The sequence below is a fragment of the Nelusetta ayraudi genome, unplaced genomic scaffold (genome assembly GCF_046127955.1).
Source record: "Nelusetta ayraudi isolate G7.1 ecotype Tasmania unplaced genomic scaffold, CSIRO-AGI_Nayr_v1 ptg000157l, whole genome shotgun sequence".
NCBI lineage: Eukaryota > Metazoa > Chordata > Actinopteri > Tetraodontiformes > Monacanthidae > Nelusetta > Nelusetta ayraudi.
The window spans coordinates 677,951-697,236 of NW_027466207.1; the positions used below are offsets into that span (position 1 = coordinate 677,951).

The following is a 19,286-nucleotide window of genomic DNA, read 5'->3' on the forward strand; positions in this document are numbered from 1 at the left end:
TAAAAAAAAAAAAAAAGTTTTACGACGCTTTAAAAAGAAAGAAGTATTACATACTAAATGGCATAAAGTGGAGGATTGAGAAATAAAAGCGAGGGCAAGTGGAAGCAATAACAAGGATAAGCTTTACAATAAACTACTGCAGCTGAGTGAAAAGAAGCGCAGGATAATTATGATGTAAAATCAAAGTGCCGTCGCGTCCCTGGAAGGAGGGATGTACAGCTGGAGGAGGAGAGGAGTCGCTCCCACACGGCACCCACAGGACCAATTTATCAGAGTGTCTCTCAGCCCGCCAGGGTCTGGCTGTCACCGCACTATCAGCCCTTCAAACCTTTTAACAGTGCTACTGTCGCCGTGTAAATTTCTTAATCGCTGTCAGGGAACAATCAGCTGGTGCCCTGTTGTTTGCTGAAATCATTGCAGCGCTGCCATTTTTGGCTCCCCGCAGCAGATGGACAGTGAGTCCACAGAGAGCTGCCAAGGGTTCAGGTCTCAGTCAAACAGAGAGAGGGGGGGTGGGGTGGGGGGGGGGAGAACACGCTCCCCTGTTCACGGCTCCAGATGTGCAGCCTGCTTGTTTCTGCTCGTCAACTAAATCCTCCCAGTTAGAACAACAAGGAGCCCATTTGTTCTGCTGAACAGAGCGGCTCTGGCTGTTCTTGGGGCGGTCATCCAGCAGTGCTGCAGCACTCTTTTCTTCTTCTTGGAACCAGCAGAGAGGCCCATGTGTCTTGGATTTCACTGTTTCATTATGATGCAACGCCACGTCTGTGACCTTTAGCTGTGTTCTTAAATTGTGACACCGAACTCCTGCAAGTCACCGGCTGTTGCACTTATGCAGTTACACAAAAATGTTGTTTGTGCAAAAAAGTTTGTGCCCAGATGAACTGACTAGAACATCAGATGCTGTTCTTTTATTTAGAAAAAAGAAAAAAACAAGAAAAAAAAAACAAGTGAGCAGCGCCCAGTGAGCGAGATTTAGCACCACAAAAATGCTTTTCAGTTGTCCAGCTTAGATAGATAGATGGATAGATAGATAGATAGATAAATAGATAGAGGGGGAGAGAGAGAGAGCGAAAGACAGATAGATAGATAGATAGATAGATAGATAGATAGATAAATAGAGAGAGAGAGAGAGAGAGAGAGAGAGAGAGAGAGAGAGAGAGAGAGCGAAAGACAGATAGATAGATGGATAGAAAAATAGATAGATAGCTAGATAGATAGATAGATAGATGAAAAGATAGATAAATAGAGAGAAAGAGAGAGAGAGAGAGAGCTAGATAGGTAGACACACACACACACACACACACACACATACTGTGTCAAACTAAAAGCATTCCATGTAACACAGTGCTTCCCTTCAGCGGCCACCAGGCCTCTGTTTCACCTCTATTCAACCCTCTGAAGCTCATGTCAGTGTCGCAAAAATCCACTTTTCCTATTTCCCCGGCAGAAAGGCGGTGGCTGCACCAGGCGCTGCTGGCTTGATGGGGTCGTCCTCAGCCTCCTCAGTCATCGCGGCTGTGTTTTTCAGCATAACACCTAATAAACCAATCACGGTTTCATCTCCCATTTCCCTTTCAGAGCCAGGTGCGCTTGCACCTCGGCAGATTGCTGTTATGACGGCACATTTGCCAACTGCGAGAAACAAACGCTTCCCTTCGGAACAAACGGAGCGGTTCATGATGCGTGAAGTGAAAGGATGTCAGTCAGGCATCCCGACCGCTCGCTCACTGAACCAATAACCACAATGACACTTTCATTCCTCGTGACTGCCACCAGCTAATTCTCAATAAACATAGAACCGACGTGTCGATTTTAACCAGGTTGATGTACACAATAATCATCTTTCACATCGTAATCCTTGTATTTGTATTATATTTGCACGTGTGTGTGTGTGTGTGTGTGTGTGTGTGTGTGTGTCCCTAGCAGACGACAGGCCACAGGTGTTGTGTAGTCGCATGTTACTGTCTTAAAAAAAAAAAAAAAAAAGCAGTCAAACACTGAGGAGGTTTTTGTTGGTCAATCTAACCCCAACAATGCACCGGACCACGCCCTACTTTAAAGGCCCAGCTTGTAAGATGCAACACCATCTAATGGTCAGAAAAGGCATTGCAAATAACGGCATAAAAGGAGCGTCTGGATTCATTTGGCCGGTGTTTGCAGAACCTCGCCGCCAATATTGGTTTTTAACAGTTGCACAAAGGCAGAACAAATTTCCAAATGTCTCTTTGATGACTATACAAACAAAATCCTGATGACTAATGAGGTGAATCAAACATATTGGCAGATATTCCCTGCATCTTAGCGTCTGGCACGCACGCCTAACCCCAATGTTCTCTAAGAACAGCAGAACGGCCTGGGCCAATCCTTTCCTTTCTTTTCCTACATCGTCGTCATGTCAGGATGCTCTGTGGAATTTGGGCATTTTGTTTTGTCAGCGCCAAGCGACGGCTCTCTGTGTGGACCTGCAGACGCGGCGCCATCCATCACGCTAACCAGCTCGTCACCAAAGAAGCCTCTGTTGTCGGCGGATCAAACCGGCGTGTTGTAACGTGACAATAAAGACGTCGGCCACCCTTTGTTTTTCCTCGCCGCCCTACTTTTGTCAAACGGCATCGAGGGAGACTGGAGGTAGTGTTGCAGTAATGCGAGCTCTAATCCACATATAAGGAGGGGGGGAAATGAAAGACTTTGAACTCAGCGGGAAGAGAAAACAGATGCTAATGAACACGATGTTCTAGCACAGGCCTCTGGCAAGAGGATTAAAACAATTTAAAAGGAAGTGGAGAATAAAAGATGTTCAAGGGAACGGGACGGACTTGCGCTGATAACGGTTCAAACTCGGCCCACTTTGTCTGTGGGGGTTGGGGGGTGGGGGGGGGGATGATGATTTCTTTCTTTCTTATTCTGCGTTTTATCAACGGTGGAAACATTTTAGTATCCCAATCATCCAATTACTGTGTTATTCTAAGAGGTTTTTTTTTCCATAGCAGTTTGGTTTTCAGCTAAATGGCTCCAGGAGCGAACTCTGCCTCTCTGAGGTCAATCAGTAAACATGGGAATGATTTGAATGAACCTTTGTGCCCAGCAGCCAGGAGCTCTGGATTCCATGTTTAGATATTAACATGCACTCTGTAAACTGACCTTTTCAATGCTCTCAGAGTTTCAGTTGTATATACATACTGTATATATAGGCTACGCTCAGTACACTCAGTACGCTCAGTACGCTCAGTACACTCAGTACACTCAGTACAGGGTCATTTACTGCACTGGGTCCACTCATGGAGGTTCTGGTGAACGGCTCTTTGTCTGGCAAATCTTGCAATGTGCCATGCAAGGTTATTAATTGACAACTAAAAAAACAAAAACACATTGGCCCATGTCGGTTTGTTTACAAACACTCAATGTACCTTCTTATCTGCAGCTTTTTATTTTTTCTCTCTCCACATTTTCGAGTCATTTTTTGTGTCTTCCCTCCGCTCTCCTTCCACATGTAACTGCCTATTGGACCCAGCTGACTTCACAGTTGAGCCTTGATAGGTTTGGACAGGTGCAACAGTGAAGGATGAGACACACAATGAGTGACAACACAGTGACACTCAGGCAGGCGGCTCTGCAAGAAACGGTTGGAAAATGTAAATAATAAGCTGCATTTCGGTGTCATGTTAACACACAGTTGCAGAGCACAAACACTGCATGAATAATACATTAGCGTGTGCACGTGTTACACACACACACACGCAGAATTGCACAGGCAGTGTTGCTGCACACGCATGGAGCAAAAAAGACGCGTCAAAGAAACGCTTGATTATAATGTATGAAATGTTTCTGATCAGTCGGCTGAAAAACTAATTTTATTTTCTCATTAGACGTCTCTGCCCGGGGCTCCGTCTCATGTCACTGTTTATTACTCTGAAAACTGAAAATTAAAACCATCAGCTCGGCCAGAATCACAGCAGTGAATCATTATTTATGACTGTAGGGGGAGAAAGGGGGGTGGGGTGGGGGGTTGGGGGGGGTTCTATTAAAGAGTGGACAACGGTTGAAGTAAGTAGTCCACTAGACTGCAGGAGTTGTGAAAACAGCATTCATAAAATTATTATTATTATTATTATTATTATTATTATTATTATTATTATTATTATTATTATTATTATTAATAACATATTATATCTATATAGACTTATCAAATTTCTCCAGTGTTCTTACAGTTGAATTGCAGCACTATTTTATAACTGGAGTTGTCTTTTGTTTAGATTTGTCTTTGGTTGTTGTCCTTTGTTGTTTTCTGTTTCCTGTCATCTAGTTGTATAAACTTCATTTAGTTCATAAGTTTGTATATCTATTTGAGTTTAGGGGTAGCTACATATAAGTTTATACTTCCTGCTACTCCTTTTCGGACATGAACAACATTATTTTAATGTACATTTCACTGCTGTTTGTTTACTTATCCTATATATTTTTTTTTTTTGCCTTCGTATGTTTTTTTTTTTATCCCTTTTATTTTCTCATTTTCTTTCATGTTCGAAATCAATAAATCAATCAAATCAAAAAAAGACAGCATTCCCCTGTCCATCATAATAAAAACAAAACAAAGCGTTTGATGAATGATTGGCTGCTCGTTGGTTGCTAACAAAGTTACGCAGCCAATGAGGAAGTGAGCTCTCACACAGAGGCCTGCTCAGCCAATAGTGAGGTCTCCTTCCAGGCTGCTGGGTTCAAGCCTTCCACTGCAGCCATCATTTCATCTCTGCTTTTACTGTTTGACCAAGGATCACACGATGTGTCTCTCTGATGAGGTTGAGCTAATCCTCATATCAGCAAGGTTTTTAACATTCTGGCTGTGGGCTGTAAAATTTGCACAAAAGATGAATCAACCTGCAGAGCGCTGGGTGAGTTTATCTCGCCGGCCGCAGATTCATTGGATGCTGTAAATGTTGCCGTTGTACCGCACGCACATTCATTGCAAAGGGCTTCGGTAAACACAGAGTGGACCCTGAGAGTCGAGCCCTGGGAGCCGGACTCTGAGAGCCGAACCTCTGAGAGCCGAGCCCTGAGAGTCGAGCCCTGGGAGCCGAGTCCTGAGAGCCGAACCTCTGAGAGCCGAACCTCTGAGAGCCGAGTCCTGAGAGCCGAGTCCTGGGAGCCGGACTCTGAGAGCCGAGCCCTGAGAGCCGAGCCCTGAGAGCCGAGCCCTGAGAGCCGGACTCTGAGAGCCGAGCCCTGAGAGTCGAGCCCTGGGAGCCGGACTATGAGAGCCGAGCCCTGAGAGCCGAGCCCTGAGAGCCGAGCCCTGAGAGTCGAGCCCTGGGAGCCGGACTATGAGAGCCGAGCCCTGAGAGCCGGACTCTGAGAGCCGGACTCTGAGAGCCGAGCCCTGGAAGCCGAACCTCTGAGAGCCGAGTCCTGAGAGTCGAGCCCTGGGAGCCGGACTCTGAGAGCCGAGCCCTGAGAGCCGAGCCCTGGGAGCCGGACTCTGAGAGCCGAGCTGGGGCTCCGCAGTCACAGAACAAACTGTCCTGCTGTCTCCGCAGCATCACAGGCACATACTTCCTGACTTCATCAGTTGATGTGGGGAACTCAGTCTGAGGGGAAACTTTATGTAAACAAAATCCAGAGGCGCAGTGCTAAAGTGGTGGAGGTGCCCCCCCCCCCCCCCCCCCCCACCTCCTCCCCCAGACCATTTGTTTGGGATTCTTTGCATCGCAGCGCAGCCATCCACAGCTTTTCCTATAAACAGACTTTACTCCACATCACAGAAACATGTGTCCTGACCTTTCCACAAAGACCTTTCATTTATTTTCTAATACACTTCCCCTTGTGAGTTACTCCGCTCTCACAGTGGCGCTAAAGGTCAGCGCCAGCACTCACGTCTGATGTCAGCTAGGCTGAATTAGCTGCGTCACCTTTCCTTCCTACAGAATGGACCTCTTCACACACAGCGCCAGCCTCTCCTCTCATTGGATCTCCAGGGTTTAATAATAATAATAATATACGTAGCGCAGCCATTGTGCTGTGCGGGGACATCAAAGCGTGCCACCGGTGGCACGCTGAATAACGAGACTATCAGGACTGTAGGCAGCGCTCTCTTCAAACAGCAGTGTGTTAAAAGCATAAAGTGGCTGCCAAAATAACACATCACTCTGCACTCCTTCCTGTAAGCGGATCAGAACCACCGAGATTTGTATCTCAGCGAGCCGCCGGGCCCCATGTATCCAGAACACAGACGCTTCCAGTGCCAGAGATGAAATAAATCAGCTAATAAATAAATGAAGGGATAAACAGAGAGCGTGGATGTGCTGTTCCATTAATCAGCCGTGGCAGGAAACACTCATTTCAATCGTTACGAAGTGAAAGTTGTTAAATTTAGGACCTTCACGAGAGCAGGCGGAGTGAGGAGAGGAGGAGGAGGAGGATGGGGGGCGGGGCCTGTCAAAGCGCCGCCATGATCGATGAGGCCGTCTATGATTATGAACACAGAATTAGCACATGAGGGCCTGAATGATAAATAGAGCAAGCAGCTGGAAGCCCCCCCCCCCACCCCCTCCTCCCCCAGATCATCAGAGGAGGAGGAGGAGGAGGAGGAGGAGAAGCTGTCTGAGGAGCACCACTGCATGCGGCCTCTGCAGCTTCAGCTCGTTGCAGTGGGAGAGTGCGCGTCGCCAGAGGAAGTCCCATTGGCTCAGCTCTGCACCGCCGGCAGTGTCGGGTCAGGCGGCGCCGGGACATTTTTAGCAGCGAGTTGTAGCCAGTGCGTTGGGAGGCGGCTGAGCAGTGATTGGGTTGCAGCACCGTGATTTAAAGTCAGCTTTGGATGCACTGCAGCGGTCATGTGACGCAGGCCGCAATGCCTCGCTTTCACTACATGCAAATAAATGTGCGGTTCCACGGCTTCTCCTTCACCTTTCATGACTGTTGACGTTGCAGATTGTCACTCGAGGCAACAGAACTGTGAATGAACACACGTGGAATATGCATGAAAGCAAACAGCGTGAAATAAGTCAAACAAGTTGAATATTTCAGATGGTCTAAAATAGCCTCGCTCCATATCCAAACATACAGGGCACATCCCAGAATATTAGAACGTCAAAGTCAAAGTTGTTTTATTTTGGCAGTTTAACGTCAAAGATGAAAGCAACAACATTCTATTGAGCCATTCCACGCAACTGGACGTCTCTCTCTGCTTTGCTGATTAAGATTTTCAGCGTATTAAAAGCACAAAGCCACAAACTCAGAAAATTACGATAAAATTTGAGGGATTTGATTTGCATATTATGCCTTTATGTAATATGTCAACTTCACCTTTCAAGTTGAATTGCAGAAATACCTTTTCGGGATATTCTACTGTTCTGCAGCACTGTGTATAACATCACATAATATAGGTGTTGAACATCTTCAATGCACATGTCGTGCTGACATATCTGATGTCTTCAGTGTAGAAAGTAGTCAAGACAAAAGAAGCAACAGCTTTGGCTGCTAGTGTATAGCAAAAGAAGCGGTGGAACAGAATGAGCGTGGGGGGCGGAGCCAGCGCTGAGTATAAACCTCCTCTCTCCCACCGCCGCGCTGCTGAGCTCCAGGCAATGCTAGCCATGCTAACCCTAGCTAGCTGATCAGTGATAACAACCACCAGGTTCGCTGAGGTGCCAGTAGTGTGGAGGGTGGAAGGTGGAGGGTGGGGTGACCCCCCCCCTGCCCCCAGCAAGACCCCGGCGCTGCCCCCGTCCCGCCCCTCTAGCCGGCCCCCGTCTCTCTGGGCAGCAGCGGGACAAAGGAGAGGAGCCCCAACAATGGCTCAGCGCTCTGAGAGCTGAATGGCTCTGCAGGTCAAGCACTAAGCAACCCCCCCCAACCCAACCCCCCCGCCCACCCCGACACACCCCGACACACCCCTCCCCTCTGTGACAGAAACACAACCCGCACTTGTTCTGGAGTGGGGGTGTGGGGGGGGGGTAATGACGGCTGCCTGCTAGTGAACCTGCTGTAGTGAATCGACTGCTGCTGCTGCTGCTGCTGCTGCTGCTGCTGCGGCTGCTGCTGACCTTCATCAACCGACGCCTTCCAAGAGTCGGAACTCTTTGAAGTGAACCAAGAGAGTCGGGTTTTTGTTTTTTACGGGAGCCGGACCAGAAAACGGGTCGATGATCCACATCCAGTCATCCAGTCGCTGCTGGAGCTGGTGACCAGAGTGCAAGGTGTTCCAGTCCAGATGTTTAAAAAAAAAACCCACATATGAGATAATAAGTACCTATAACATTCACACACACACACACACACACACACACACACACACACACATATGAACTGGATTTTTTTCACTGAATGCTGCTTTTTGTTTTGCAGTATTTTTATTGTTATCTGGTGATGTCGTTGATGTTCCTTCATATGAACACAGCTGCATTGTGGTGGTGGTGTTTTTGTATTTCACATTTATTGTTACAGAATTGTGTTCCATGTCGAACGTGTGAATAAAAACATTTAATATTGTGTGCTAAAATTAAAAACATTCATCATTCACTTTAGCACATCATTTGCTCGTAAAATAATATAAGCAACAAAAAAAAAATCCAAGGAGCCGCTCGGGAGCGAAAAGAGCCGCCGACTCTTTTTAGTGAGTCGAGCCAAAAGAAGCGAGTCGCTGAGAAGAGCTGGAATTCCCATCAGCACTGCCTGAACATCAGGCTGATAGGAAACAAGCAGGATGAGTTTGGCAGGCGGATCAGGAGCCTGTCTTCTGTCCTGCGACCCCCCCCCCCACACACACACACACACACACACACACACCAGCAGCACATCACCACCAGTTCACTGTACACTGTCCAGGCATCCACGCTGCACTGCAGAGTTCACAACTGGCAACTTGACCCTCAGCAGAGCAGCTGTCTGCACACACAACCACCCCCCCACCCCCAACACACACACACACACACACACACACACACACACACACACACACACACACACACACCACTTCTTCTCTTCTGTTCTCCTTTTTCTTTTTACGTTTCTTTTGCTTCCAGCTTCAACGTTTTGCTCGCAGTAGCTAGCAGCTAGCATGCTAGTTAGCGCGCGGGCCAGCTGAGTGAAGATGTGCGGTGTGTCGCGGGGCTGTTTGGCAATCTGGCTATTTGTTAGGCAAATTGACTGATCAACTGCCACCCCAGCCTCTGTTTAGAAATGAATTAAAGGAAGGCGGCCTGGCTGTGAAATGTCTGTCAGCGAGCGTCAAGGTCGAGCTCGCACATTTGCATGTGTCATAGTCAAATGGCTTGAAAAAAATAATAAACACACATGCAAATCATCTCCCGCCTCTTATTTATTCTGCCACTGTGTGTGTGTGTGTGTGTGTGTGTGTGTCACAACGGCAGCTAATGGACGTAATGGCGCTGGCGTGATGAATCACCTCACGGCCGCGCTAAAGCTTCTTCATTGCTCCCCCCCCCAACCGCCCCCCCCCACCCCCCCGTCACTTTGTTCCCGTGATTGTCTGAAGCGTCTCGGACAAATTCTGCCTCTTGATAGTTTGAGAGCTTGAGAGCTTGAGAACGCACCATCTGCTGCGCTGGGGTGCAGGAATTATTTTTAATGTTGTGAATGATGCCAAAACGCAATTAGAGCTCAGTTCCGTCGCTAGTCAGCAATAAGGTATGACAAGATAAAAGGTAATTATCCCCACGGGGACATTGAGTAAGATCATTATTTACTGATCCCTCCCTCCCTCCCTCCCTCCTTTTTTTTTTTTTCTTTTTTTGCTTCCTTCCACCACTTAAACTTTGTGCCGCGGCTGCTTTTGTCTCTTTTTTAATCGACGTCTTGTAAATTCCCTGTCGGCTTTTGTGTGCGGCCGGCGTGACACCGCCGCACGACTCAAACCCTGCGTTTCATTTTACAGCTCATTGTGTGTGTGTGTGTGTGTGTGTGTGTGTGTATGTATGGGCAGCTGAGGTCTGGAGGCATGCAAGCTGTTGGGTCTTTCACCTTGGCTGCCCCCCCTCCAGGTCAGCAGCCATACATCACATGAAGCCGGAGCCTCACAGGGTGGAGCCAGTGAGCCAATCACACCACAATGCATCAAACACAAGGAGGAGGAGGAGGAGGAGGGGGAGGAGGAGGAGGAGCCTGAAGATCAGTCAGCGTCCTGATCTTCAGGTTGACTGATCGTCACATTCATTTGTCATCCAACTTGCACAAGTAGAGTAAACACGTATACATGGGTATAAATGATGATGATGAATTCTTGAAATGAAATGTGGTGGCTGCTCCTCTGGAAGGAGTCTATAACTTTGCAATTTTATTTGATTATTATTATTTATTTATTTTTTTGTAATTGCATTGAATCAATGTTCCCGGCAGACCTGGTGTTAGAAACAAATCAGCTCACTAGTAGCTAACTGTAAGAACTGGGGGAAATATCTCTGCATTGCAGGGCCTGGATGCAGGGTGCAGCAGTCGCCAGGTGTGGAAAGAGCAGTTGGAGTCATTAGAATAGTGGCCAGAAGTTGATCTCAACTCTCTTTCTGACTTGCCAGGGTTGACAGTGAGTCAGAGTGCGACTCAGCAGACTGTGTGCAGGCTGAGCTGCTCTGTGACGGAGCAGCAGGCCCTCATCCTGCTCTCATTACCCACTCCAAAACTCCCTCCAATCAATTTCTAATGCAGTTTTTAATGCTTCTGGTGCGTTTTCCTCACAATTACAATGGAATGGCTCATGCTAGCATAACCATAGCCATTACTGTAGGCTAATGATCTGCACTGGAACATTACCTGCATGGTGAAAGTGCCTGCACTTTGTGTGGAAGCCTGGATTTTTAACTCGCTGCTCTCTGGAATCTGAACTGCACTGTGCTCTTATTATTAGTATTATTATTGTTAGTAGTAGTAGTAGTAGTAGTAGTAGTAGTAGTAGTAGTATTACTATTGTTGTTGGGGAAGATTCAGAGGGGAAACTTCAGGCTCCCTGCAGGAGAGAAAAGCAGTGAGATGTTCCCGTCAGAAAATCCTCATTTCTCTGTTTGATTTGCACATTTCTCAAGACACTGTGACCAAATCCCTGCTAGGCAGTGCATGAAGTTTTGTTTTCAAAAAACAATCATGAAAATGGAACAGCTGCAGCCCCCCAAAAAAATGAGTGGTAAGCCATTTCTGTGCCAACAGGTAGAATGTGCAGAGTAGAGAAAGACAGAGTCTCTCTCTCCCTCTCCCTCCCTCTCTCTCTCTCTCCCTCTCTCTCTCTCTCTCTCTCTCTCTGCTGACTGTGTGGAAGGGAAAAAACCTTCCTCCTCCTCAGCTTGAATCTATTATTACCTGATCTTGTTCTCTTGCACTGTTCCAGCTCTCAGACCCCAGCGCCTCAAGTTTAACCCCCCCCCCCACCCCCCGCCCACAGCCCAGCTTGCTGTTCCAACCAGTAAAATGTTTTTCTGCCCCCCCCACCCCCTCCCCTCCCCGATGAGTAATTTCTGGTGTCTAACTTGTCTCTAACCTTTTTTTTTTTCTTTTTATTCTTCCTATTCCCCTCTTTTTGTTTGGCAACAGCTGTTATCCTGCTTTTTTTTTCTTTCCCCCTTCTCTCTCTCTCCCTCTCTCTCTCCCTCTCTCTCTCTCTCTCCCTGTCTTTTTTTCTCCTCGGTCAGCTGTGATTGCTCCGGGCAAAACAGGAGCAGATGGTGTTTTGCTATGCATGAATGGAGCGTTAGAGGAGTTGGGACTGAATAGGCCAAGTTTTGAATGGTGTCTACAGAGCACCTGCCTCTTGTAGCAGCAGGGACATCCTAGTGGCATGATCTGTCTTGGCTGCGCTGCCATCAGAGGGGATGAAAAGAAAGGAACAGAGGGGCTGGTGGGGTGGGGTGGGGCCGGGGGTCTCGTTGGGCACCGTCCATATTTATTGATTTCTTTTTTTTTCTTTTTTTTTTTTCTCCCCCTGCGAGTCGTGGCACAATGTGTTGTACAGTCGCTTTGAGTTAATTGGATGTGACACAGCGTGCATGTGTAATCTATCACTCGGGTCTCCGGGAACACTTTATCAGTTTTGTCGCCATGGAGACGTGCTGGCCCTGCACTGGCTCACATTAATGCTAAGCTAAGTAAGTTGCAATAAAGGGCGGATTGAGAGCGGGGATCCTCCCCGCCGCCCAACACAAACAGCCGTAAAAAAAAAAAAACGGCGGGGAAAATAAATGGGACGCGGCCGAGCCAAAAGTAGCTGGGAATAAGAAAAAAAGAAGAGAAGAGAAGAGGAGACGAGACGAGACGAGAGGACATGAGAGGAGAGGAGAAGAGGAGAGGAGAGAAGAGAGGAGAAGGAAAGAGAAGAGAAGAGAAGAGGAGAGGAGAGGAGAGGAGAGGACATGAGAGGAGAGGAGAAGAGGAGAGGAGAAGAGAAGAGAAGAGAGGAGAAGAGGAGAGAAGAGAAGAGGAGAAGAGAAGAGAAGAGAAGAGAAGAGAAGAGAAGAGAAGAGAGGAGAGAAGGGAAGGGAAGAGAGGAGGAGAGGAGAGGAGAAGAGAAGAGAAGAGAAGAGAAGAGAGGAGAGGAGAAGAGAAGAGAAGAGAAGAGAGGAGAAGAGAAGAGAAGAGAAGAGAATAGAGGAGAGGAGAGGAGAAGAGAAGAGAAGAGAAGAGAGGAGAAGAGAAGGAAAGAGAAGAGGAGAGAAGAGGAGAGAAGAGAAGAGAAGAGAAGAGAGGAGAAGAGAAGGAAAGAGAAGAGAGGAGAAGAGAAGGAAAGAGAAGAGAAGAGAAGAGAAGGAAAGCGCTGTGCTTGTTGCCGTGCACTGCAGGCACATCTGTCAACCTCTGGGCCACCACGATCTGTCACAATAACGGAGAGCTTTCTTAAGTCACTGACAGCTTGCTGCGCATTTCTTCCTGCCCTCCTCGCCAGTGAGTGTGGAGAAATGCTCCAGTAGCACGAGCTAGCTGCTTTGCTAAGTAGCAACAGTGGAGGAGCCACAGCAGCAACGTGGAGCAAAGCACGTCGTCACAGATGTCACTGTCATGGGGGGGGGGGCAGCGTGCCAGTCTTAAAGGGACGCTCCGCCTATTAGACACTCACTGCTGTGTCAATAATCCACGTAACCCCTCTGGAGTTTCACAGTGGGCAGTGACTTTGCCTCACCGTGGCCTCAGAGACAGCAGAGTGGCCGAGTGCACACAGCAAAGTTGAACGACTCGCTGTCCTGAGTTCCATCTGCATGTTGGCGACCACATCAAGGTTACGGATGAGTAGATGGAGGTCGCTGCTTCCTGTGCTGCCGTGTTGAAAACCGGCCTTTGCTTTTTCATTTTTCCTTTTCTTCTACTTTCTCCGTCACAGGTGGAGCTGAGGATCATAGCAACAGCAATATCTTCTCTAATCCTGGTGAAACATCACTGTGTAAGAGCCAGCGGCCACCTTCCCCACTAGCTAGCGCTAGCGCTAGCAGTTAGCGGCTGGCCAATTACAAGGAAGCTGGGGGGGGGGGGAGCAAAACAACCTCTCCGCGTCTAAACACTTTGTTTTGTTTTGTCTTTCAACCAAACCAAGCGTGTTTATTGTTGGAAGCAGACCACCAGAATGAACTTGTTCAATCTGAATGGCCCTAATAGGGCCGCTTCAGAAGGTCAACGCAAAGCATCATGGGTATTGTTCACGCCGTTCACCGTTTCCAGCAGCGTGGTGCTGGACAGTGAGGAGACTCGCACCAAGCGTCGTGCGATTGTGCTGTGGTGGCTGTTGTGACAGTGTGGCAGCTCGCAGGCTCAAAGGGGTCAAAAGACGGCGGATCAACACTGAAACACAACACAACCCAACAAAAGACGGGGATAAGCCTAATGGTTGGATCGCACCATCACCACGGCAACATCACTGCTCCCAAATCCCAGGGTGGAGGACGGCATGTGTGTGTGTGTGTGTGTGTGTGTGTGTGTGTGTGTGTGTGCTGTGGCAACACAAGTAGCGTAGAATATGAAAAGGTGCCCTTATTTGACGTTGTTAAAATCACCTACTGTTGCGACTTGTGTGCAATGAATGCTTACAAAACGCTGTGTGTGCAAAATAAATCATTTCCGTGGAAAAATGAACTTGGATAATGAAAAATCCTGTGCTTTGTTTACACTAAGCAGCCCCGGATAAACAAGCCACTGGGTCCCGGAGGGACGGTCTGTGCAGCTCTGTTAGTCCGCCGGGTCAAAAGTTCTCCAAACAGCGTTGCCATTGGTTAAGGACGTCGACGGTCCGGCCTGCCAACAGAGCCGCAAACAAAGGTCACCATTCATCAAGGAGGTCAATAGTTTGGCCCACAATGCTCCTCATTGCAAGGTCAAGAATGTCTCCAACTGCAGGGGCCTCCTCCACAAAACACCACCCAGGACTCTGGACCTGCAGGAGGCTTCTGTCTGCAGTCTGGATCTTACTGGAGGAGAAAACAGAGGAAGAGGAAGAGGAAGAGGAAGGAGAAGAAGAAGGAGGAGGAGAAGAAGTCCCCCCCCCCCTTTAATAGACAGTTTAATGTCAGGTCCATCACAGCAGACTGGCTGTAGCGTGGCTCTGACGGTCAGATGGTCAGTGTCAGCAGGGCTTTTGTACCCTGCCACCCCTCCCCCCCACCACCACCACCCCCCCCCCACCCCACCCGACCCCCACCAGCCCACTCTGCTTGCATTGTATCTGTGCACTGGATGGGAAAACAACAAAAGGGTTGAAATAAATAATTAAAAACCAAGAATCCCTTTGGCTTCCACATCTGACTCCTTAGTCATCACACTCATCATCATCATCACCACCGCCACCACCACCACCACCACCACCATCATCATCATCGTCGTCATTGTCTTCGGCAGTCGCAGCTCCGGCTGCCACTGACCTCGGTGGGGGGAGGAGGACAATTAGGTCACCTCATGATTGCATTACTCAAATGACATATTAATGTCACGGTGCCCTTCATGCATTTCATCAACGCCGCTTAATGACGAGACGCACAAAGGCAGGAGAGCCGGGCCTGCTATTGATTGCTTCATGCCTCTATGATTGCATCGTGTTGCACTCTGGGAAAAAAAAAATAAAAATCTATGATGGATCTACAACAAAGTGTATAGCATAAGGCGGCCGAGTGCTTATTCATTCACTTATTCAAATGGCACCACACACACACACACACACACACACACACACACACACACACACGCTCCAAATAGCCGCGTACATTCATCCCATTAAATGATGTGCGTTGAAAGTCTTGCAGTGTTTCTCAAAGGAAGTGGAACCTTTTCCTTTCTTTTTCTTTTCTTTTTTATTGCCCGGGCCCATAAGTCCGACCCTGGCTGTGAGATATTTGTACACACAGTGACCGCGGCACAGAGAGGTTATGGAATAACAAGGAGCGCCATGCATTATTAATGGGCTCTGCTGTGAATCTGTTCGGAATAATAACGGCGATTTCCCAGGGCCTCATTACTGTGTGTTTTTAAAGCATGTGTTTGGTATCCATGGACAACCTCCCTCTCCCTCTCCCCCTCTCCCTCTCTCTCTCTTCCTCCCCCCCCCACTCTCTCTCTCTTCCATGTGCTGCTTTGAGATTCAGGTCAGGCACGGCACTTGCTGTTTTTAATTTTCATTTCATCATAAGCACTTTAAGACTGTTGCCAGGGTTTATTTTTTTATTTATTTATTTTTTGCAGTTTCCAGCGCAGCACCTCTCCGCTCCCTCTGACAGGACAGCTGCCGCAATTAATAAGAGGCAGGCAGTGAAATGGGCAGCGTAGCTGAAGAGCCGGAGATCACGGCAGCTGTGAATTACAAAAAAAATAAAATAAAAAACGCAGCCCGCACTTAAGCGAACTAATTGAAATAGGGGGGGATGAAAGTAGTCTGCGGGAATGACAGAGGCGGCAGACTCAGCAGCTTCAGTGCAAAGATGCTCCAGCTGCCTTTGGAATTAAAAGAAAAGAAAAAAAAAAAAAAAAAGGCTCCTCTGTGGGGGAGGGGGGGGCTATTGTGAAGATATGATAATTATTGTTTGCCCGCCCCCCTTCATGTTATTCAAGGGGACTGAGCTACTGCCCCCCCCCTCCTCCTCCTTCCCCGGAGGGGGGGGGGGGGCGTCTTGGAAATGAAGGGATTTTGAAGGAGCAAGAAAGAGGCAGAGTCCAGCGCAGTGGTGTGTGAGCAGGGTGACTGTTATTGAGACAAGTAGCAGTTCCACGCTGACCTTGTCCTCCAACAACACTCTCATCTGCTCCCCTTTTAAAACACACACACTTACAATGGACTCCCATTCAAAGCAGCCAGCCACTAAAAAACACATTACACCAACGCTGGAGTGGCCCTGCGGCGCTTGTCTTCCTCTGGATCGAGAAGAAGAACAAAGAAAAAGGAAAAACAAACAGAAATTTACTTTGCCATCCCTGATAAACAACTGAGAGATATGAATATTTATCAGCGTATTGAAATTTAATAGCAAACACAGGAGACGTGAAGAGAGACCTGACAGACACGGACGGAGGAGCATCGCCCTTGGAAATAAAAGCGATTCCTTCACATAAATATTTGTGATTGATAGTTTAATTTTGAACGGAGACACAAAGAAATATATAATACTTCATACAAAATTATGGCTACTATCATATTAGTGATGGAATGTCTCTGGATTTGTCTTCATGGCTGAGCAAAAACTCACATTAAATCACTTTTTTTTTTTTTACTTCTTTTTTTTTTTTTTTTTCTCTCTTTACTATAGTGAGCTGAGAACAACGCTTCAATGACCAATATGCATTTATTCTATGGACATTTTTTTCCCCGCGGTTTAAAAGCAGTTGATTTGTAAGCAAAATACAAACAAAATGATAAGCTCCTATTGTAACTCATAAAAAAGTATAAAAGAGCAGAAATGCACTAAGTGATATAGCAATCCACAGGTCATTTAACAATGTTTTAATTAAAGCCTCACATATTAAAACTTTACAACAGGTGATATGAAAAATGTACAACATTTTTTTTTCTTCTTCTTCTTCTTCTGCTTCTCCAGGGACGTACGTCTGTACAGCTGGCAAAAAAATACCTCCAGTGCCTTTTCACTCGGCTTTGGCAGTGCAACAAACTGGCTCTGCTAGTTTTTTTTTTACATTGTTTTTGTTGTTTTCAATTTTATTCTAAACCTTGTTTAAAACAACAACGACGACGACGACGACCACGGCGGCGTCGGGGAGCAGAGTAAAAACACATCCATCCCCAAAAGCGTTGCGGCCCTGATCCGCAAAATGTTGGATTTACCATAAAATATCCCCTTTGTTACACAAAATAAAAACATAATTTAATCGTTAAACATCTGAATCTGAAGTACGAACAAATAGATTGCAGACAATGCTCCTGTGTGTGTGTGTGTGTGTGTGTGTGTGTGTGTGTGTGTGTGTGTGTGTGTTGGAAGGGGGTCAGGTTATACACTTTTTTTTTTTGGGGGGGGGGGGCAGATGTTCTGGGTGGATCAGGTGCATGGATCTCCTCACTCTACAAAACATATACAGCAGATTACAGCTACGGTGTGATGATGTGAGGACACTGATGATGGACGGCAGCCCCTGCTGTGGTTCCGCTCAGCCCGAGACGCCAGTCTGAAGCACCCACTGCCCACTGCCCGGCTCCTTCAGCGTGGCCGGGCCTCCCGCCGCCTGCTGACTGCATCAGCCGCTTCTCCTCTGCGCTCCAGCGCTCCAGAGCCGGCCGCCAGCCTGGCTGTAAACTGCACCGGCCGGTGTGGGAACAGAGACTCCAGTGAGTCACTCGGTCCAGGCAGGAGCTCCACAGATCCGACCGACCGTTGAAAAGCATTGAAAAGGTCCTCCTGCTACGCCCCGGCTGAAAAAACCCTGCTCTCATAAATAAAGCTTTATCGTTAAATAAAAAACAGCGAAAGACGAGCGTTTGGACGCGTCCCGTGTCCGCTTCAGAATCGACACACACGGAAAGAAAGAAAGAAAGAAAGAAAGAAAGAAAGAAAGAAAGAAAGACGGAGCAAAGCAGGGCGGGTCCCCAGAAACAGCCTCCCGCCACAGCTCACACCTCCAAACAAACATGTTTCAATCAATCAATTTACATGCGTGTGTGCGTCCCTCTGCAACAACAGACAGGCTTCTTTGTATAACATTCTAAATCTTACACACTTCTTAAGTGCAACTCTGAAAAAGCAACGTGGGACGATGCTTTTTTTTGTTCCAGTTCTTTGAGAAAGAGAGTCTTCCTTCTTCTTCTTCTTCTTCTTCTTCTTCTTCTAGTTTTCACTGTGGCTCAGTAGATGCTGACCTGGGACAGGACCTGGGTGTGTGCCTGGATCTGTGACGGGTGCTGCTGCTGCTGCTGGGGGGCCGGCTGGGGACTGCCCAGGGATGCAGAATGTGGTGTACCAGGAGAGTGCTGTGGTGGGGAACACTGGGACTGGAGCTGCTGCTGCTGCTGCTGCTGCTGCTGCTGGAGATGCTGCATCTGCTGCTGATGCAGGTGATGCTGCATCTGCATGTGTTGCAGCTGCATGTGCTGCTGCTGCTGCTGCTGCTGCTGCTGTTGCTGCTGCTGCTGCTGCTGCTGTTGATGCTGCTGCTGCTGTTGATGCTGCTGCTGCTGTTGATGCTGCTGTTGATGCTGCTGTTGATGATGCTGCTGCTGCTGCTGCTGCTGCTGCATGTGGTGCTGCTGCAGCTGCTGTTGGAGGTGCTGTTGGAAATGCTGATGCTGCATCTGCTGCTGGATCTGCTGGTGATGCATCTGCTGCTGCTGCATCTGATGGTGCTGGAGGTGCTGCTGCATCTGCTGCTGCTGCTGCTGCTGCTGCTGCAGCTGCTGCATCGCATGCTGCTGCTGCTGCTGCTGCACCGGTTGCATGGGCGGGCTGAGCTGAGACACGGCCGCCGCCGTGGACTGGGCGCCCGCCACCATGGCACCTCCACCACCCATCTGGCCCAGCATCTGCGGCGGCATCCCGGGGTTCATGTTCTGGTGGGAGACGGTGACGGAGGTCACGATCTGACTGCCCCCCAGTCTCATCTGCAGGGGCTTTGGAGCGATGGCCCGCGGCAGAGCTTGTTGCAGGGCCTGAGAGGCCGACGACATGGAGGGGTGCTGGCCCAGAGGGGAGGGCAGCACCAGGCCCGGCGACAGGCTGGTGGAGGCCAGGGTCTGCTGCACCGAGCGGATGGTCTGGGCCTCCGCCGACTCCGCTGCAGCCTGAAGGAAGAAGGAAGACAGAACCGAGTGAGTTCACCCAATCCAATCCAACCCAAACCCACTTTATTGATATGGCACGGTTCTAACAAGGCTGGGT

The 19,286-nt window shown here is 48.3% G+C and overlaps 1 protein-coding gene across 1 annotated transcript in view; it reads right to left on the reverse strand.

The window, feature by feature from the left end:
- Nucleotides 1–16,521: 16,521 nt before the first annotated feature.
- The window catches only part of tox3 (TOX high mobility group box family member 3), a 41,477-nt gene continuing 38,712 nt past the window's right edge, over nt 16,522–19,286 (reverse strand). Inside the window, exon 7 of the mRNA XM_076013771.1 lies at nt 16,522–19,189. Within this exon, the coding sequence (XP_075869886.1) occupies nt 18,257–19,189 (933 nt within the window). The 3' untranslated portion in view covers nt 16,522–18,256. The remainder of the gene's footprint in view (nt 19,190–19,286) is intronic.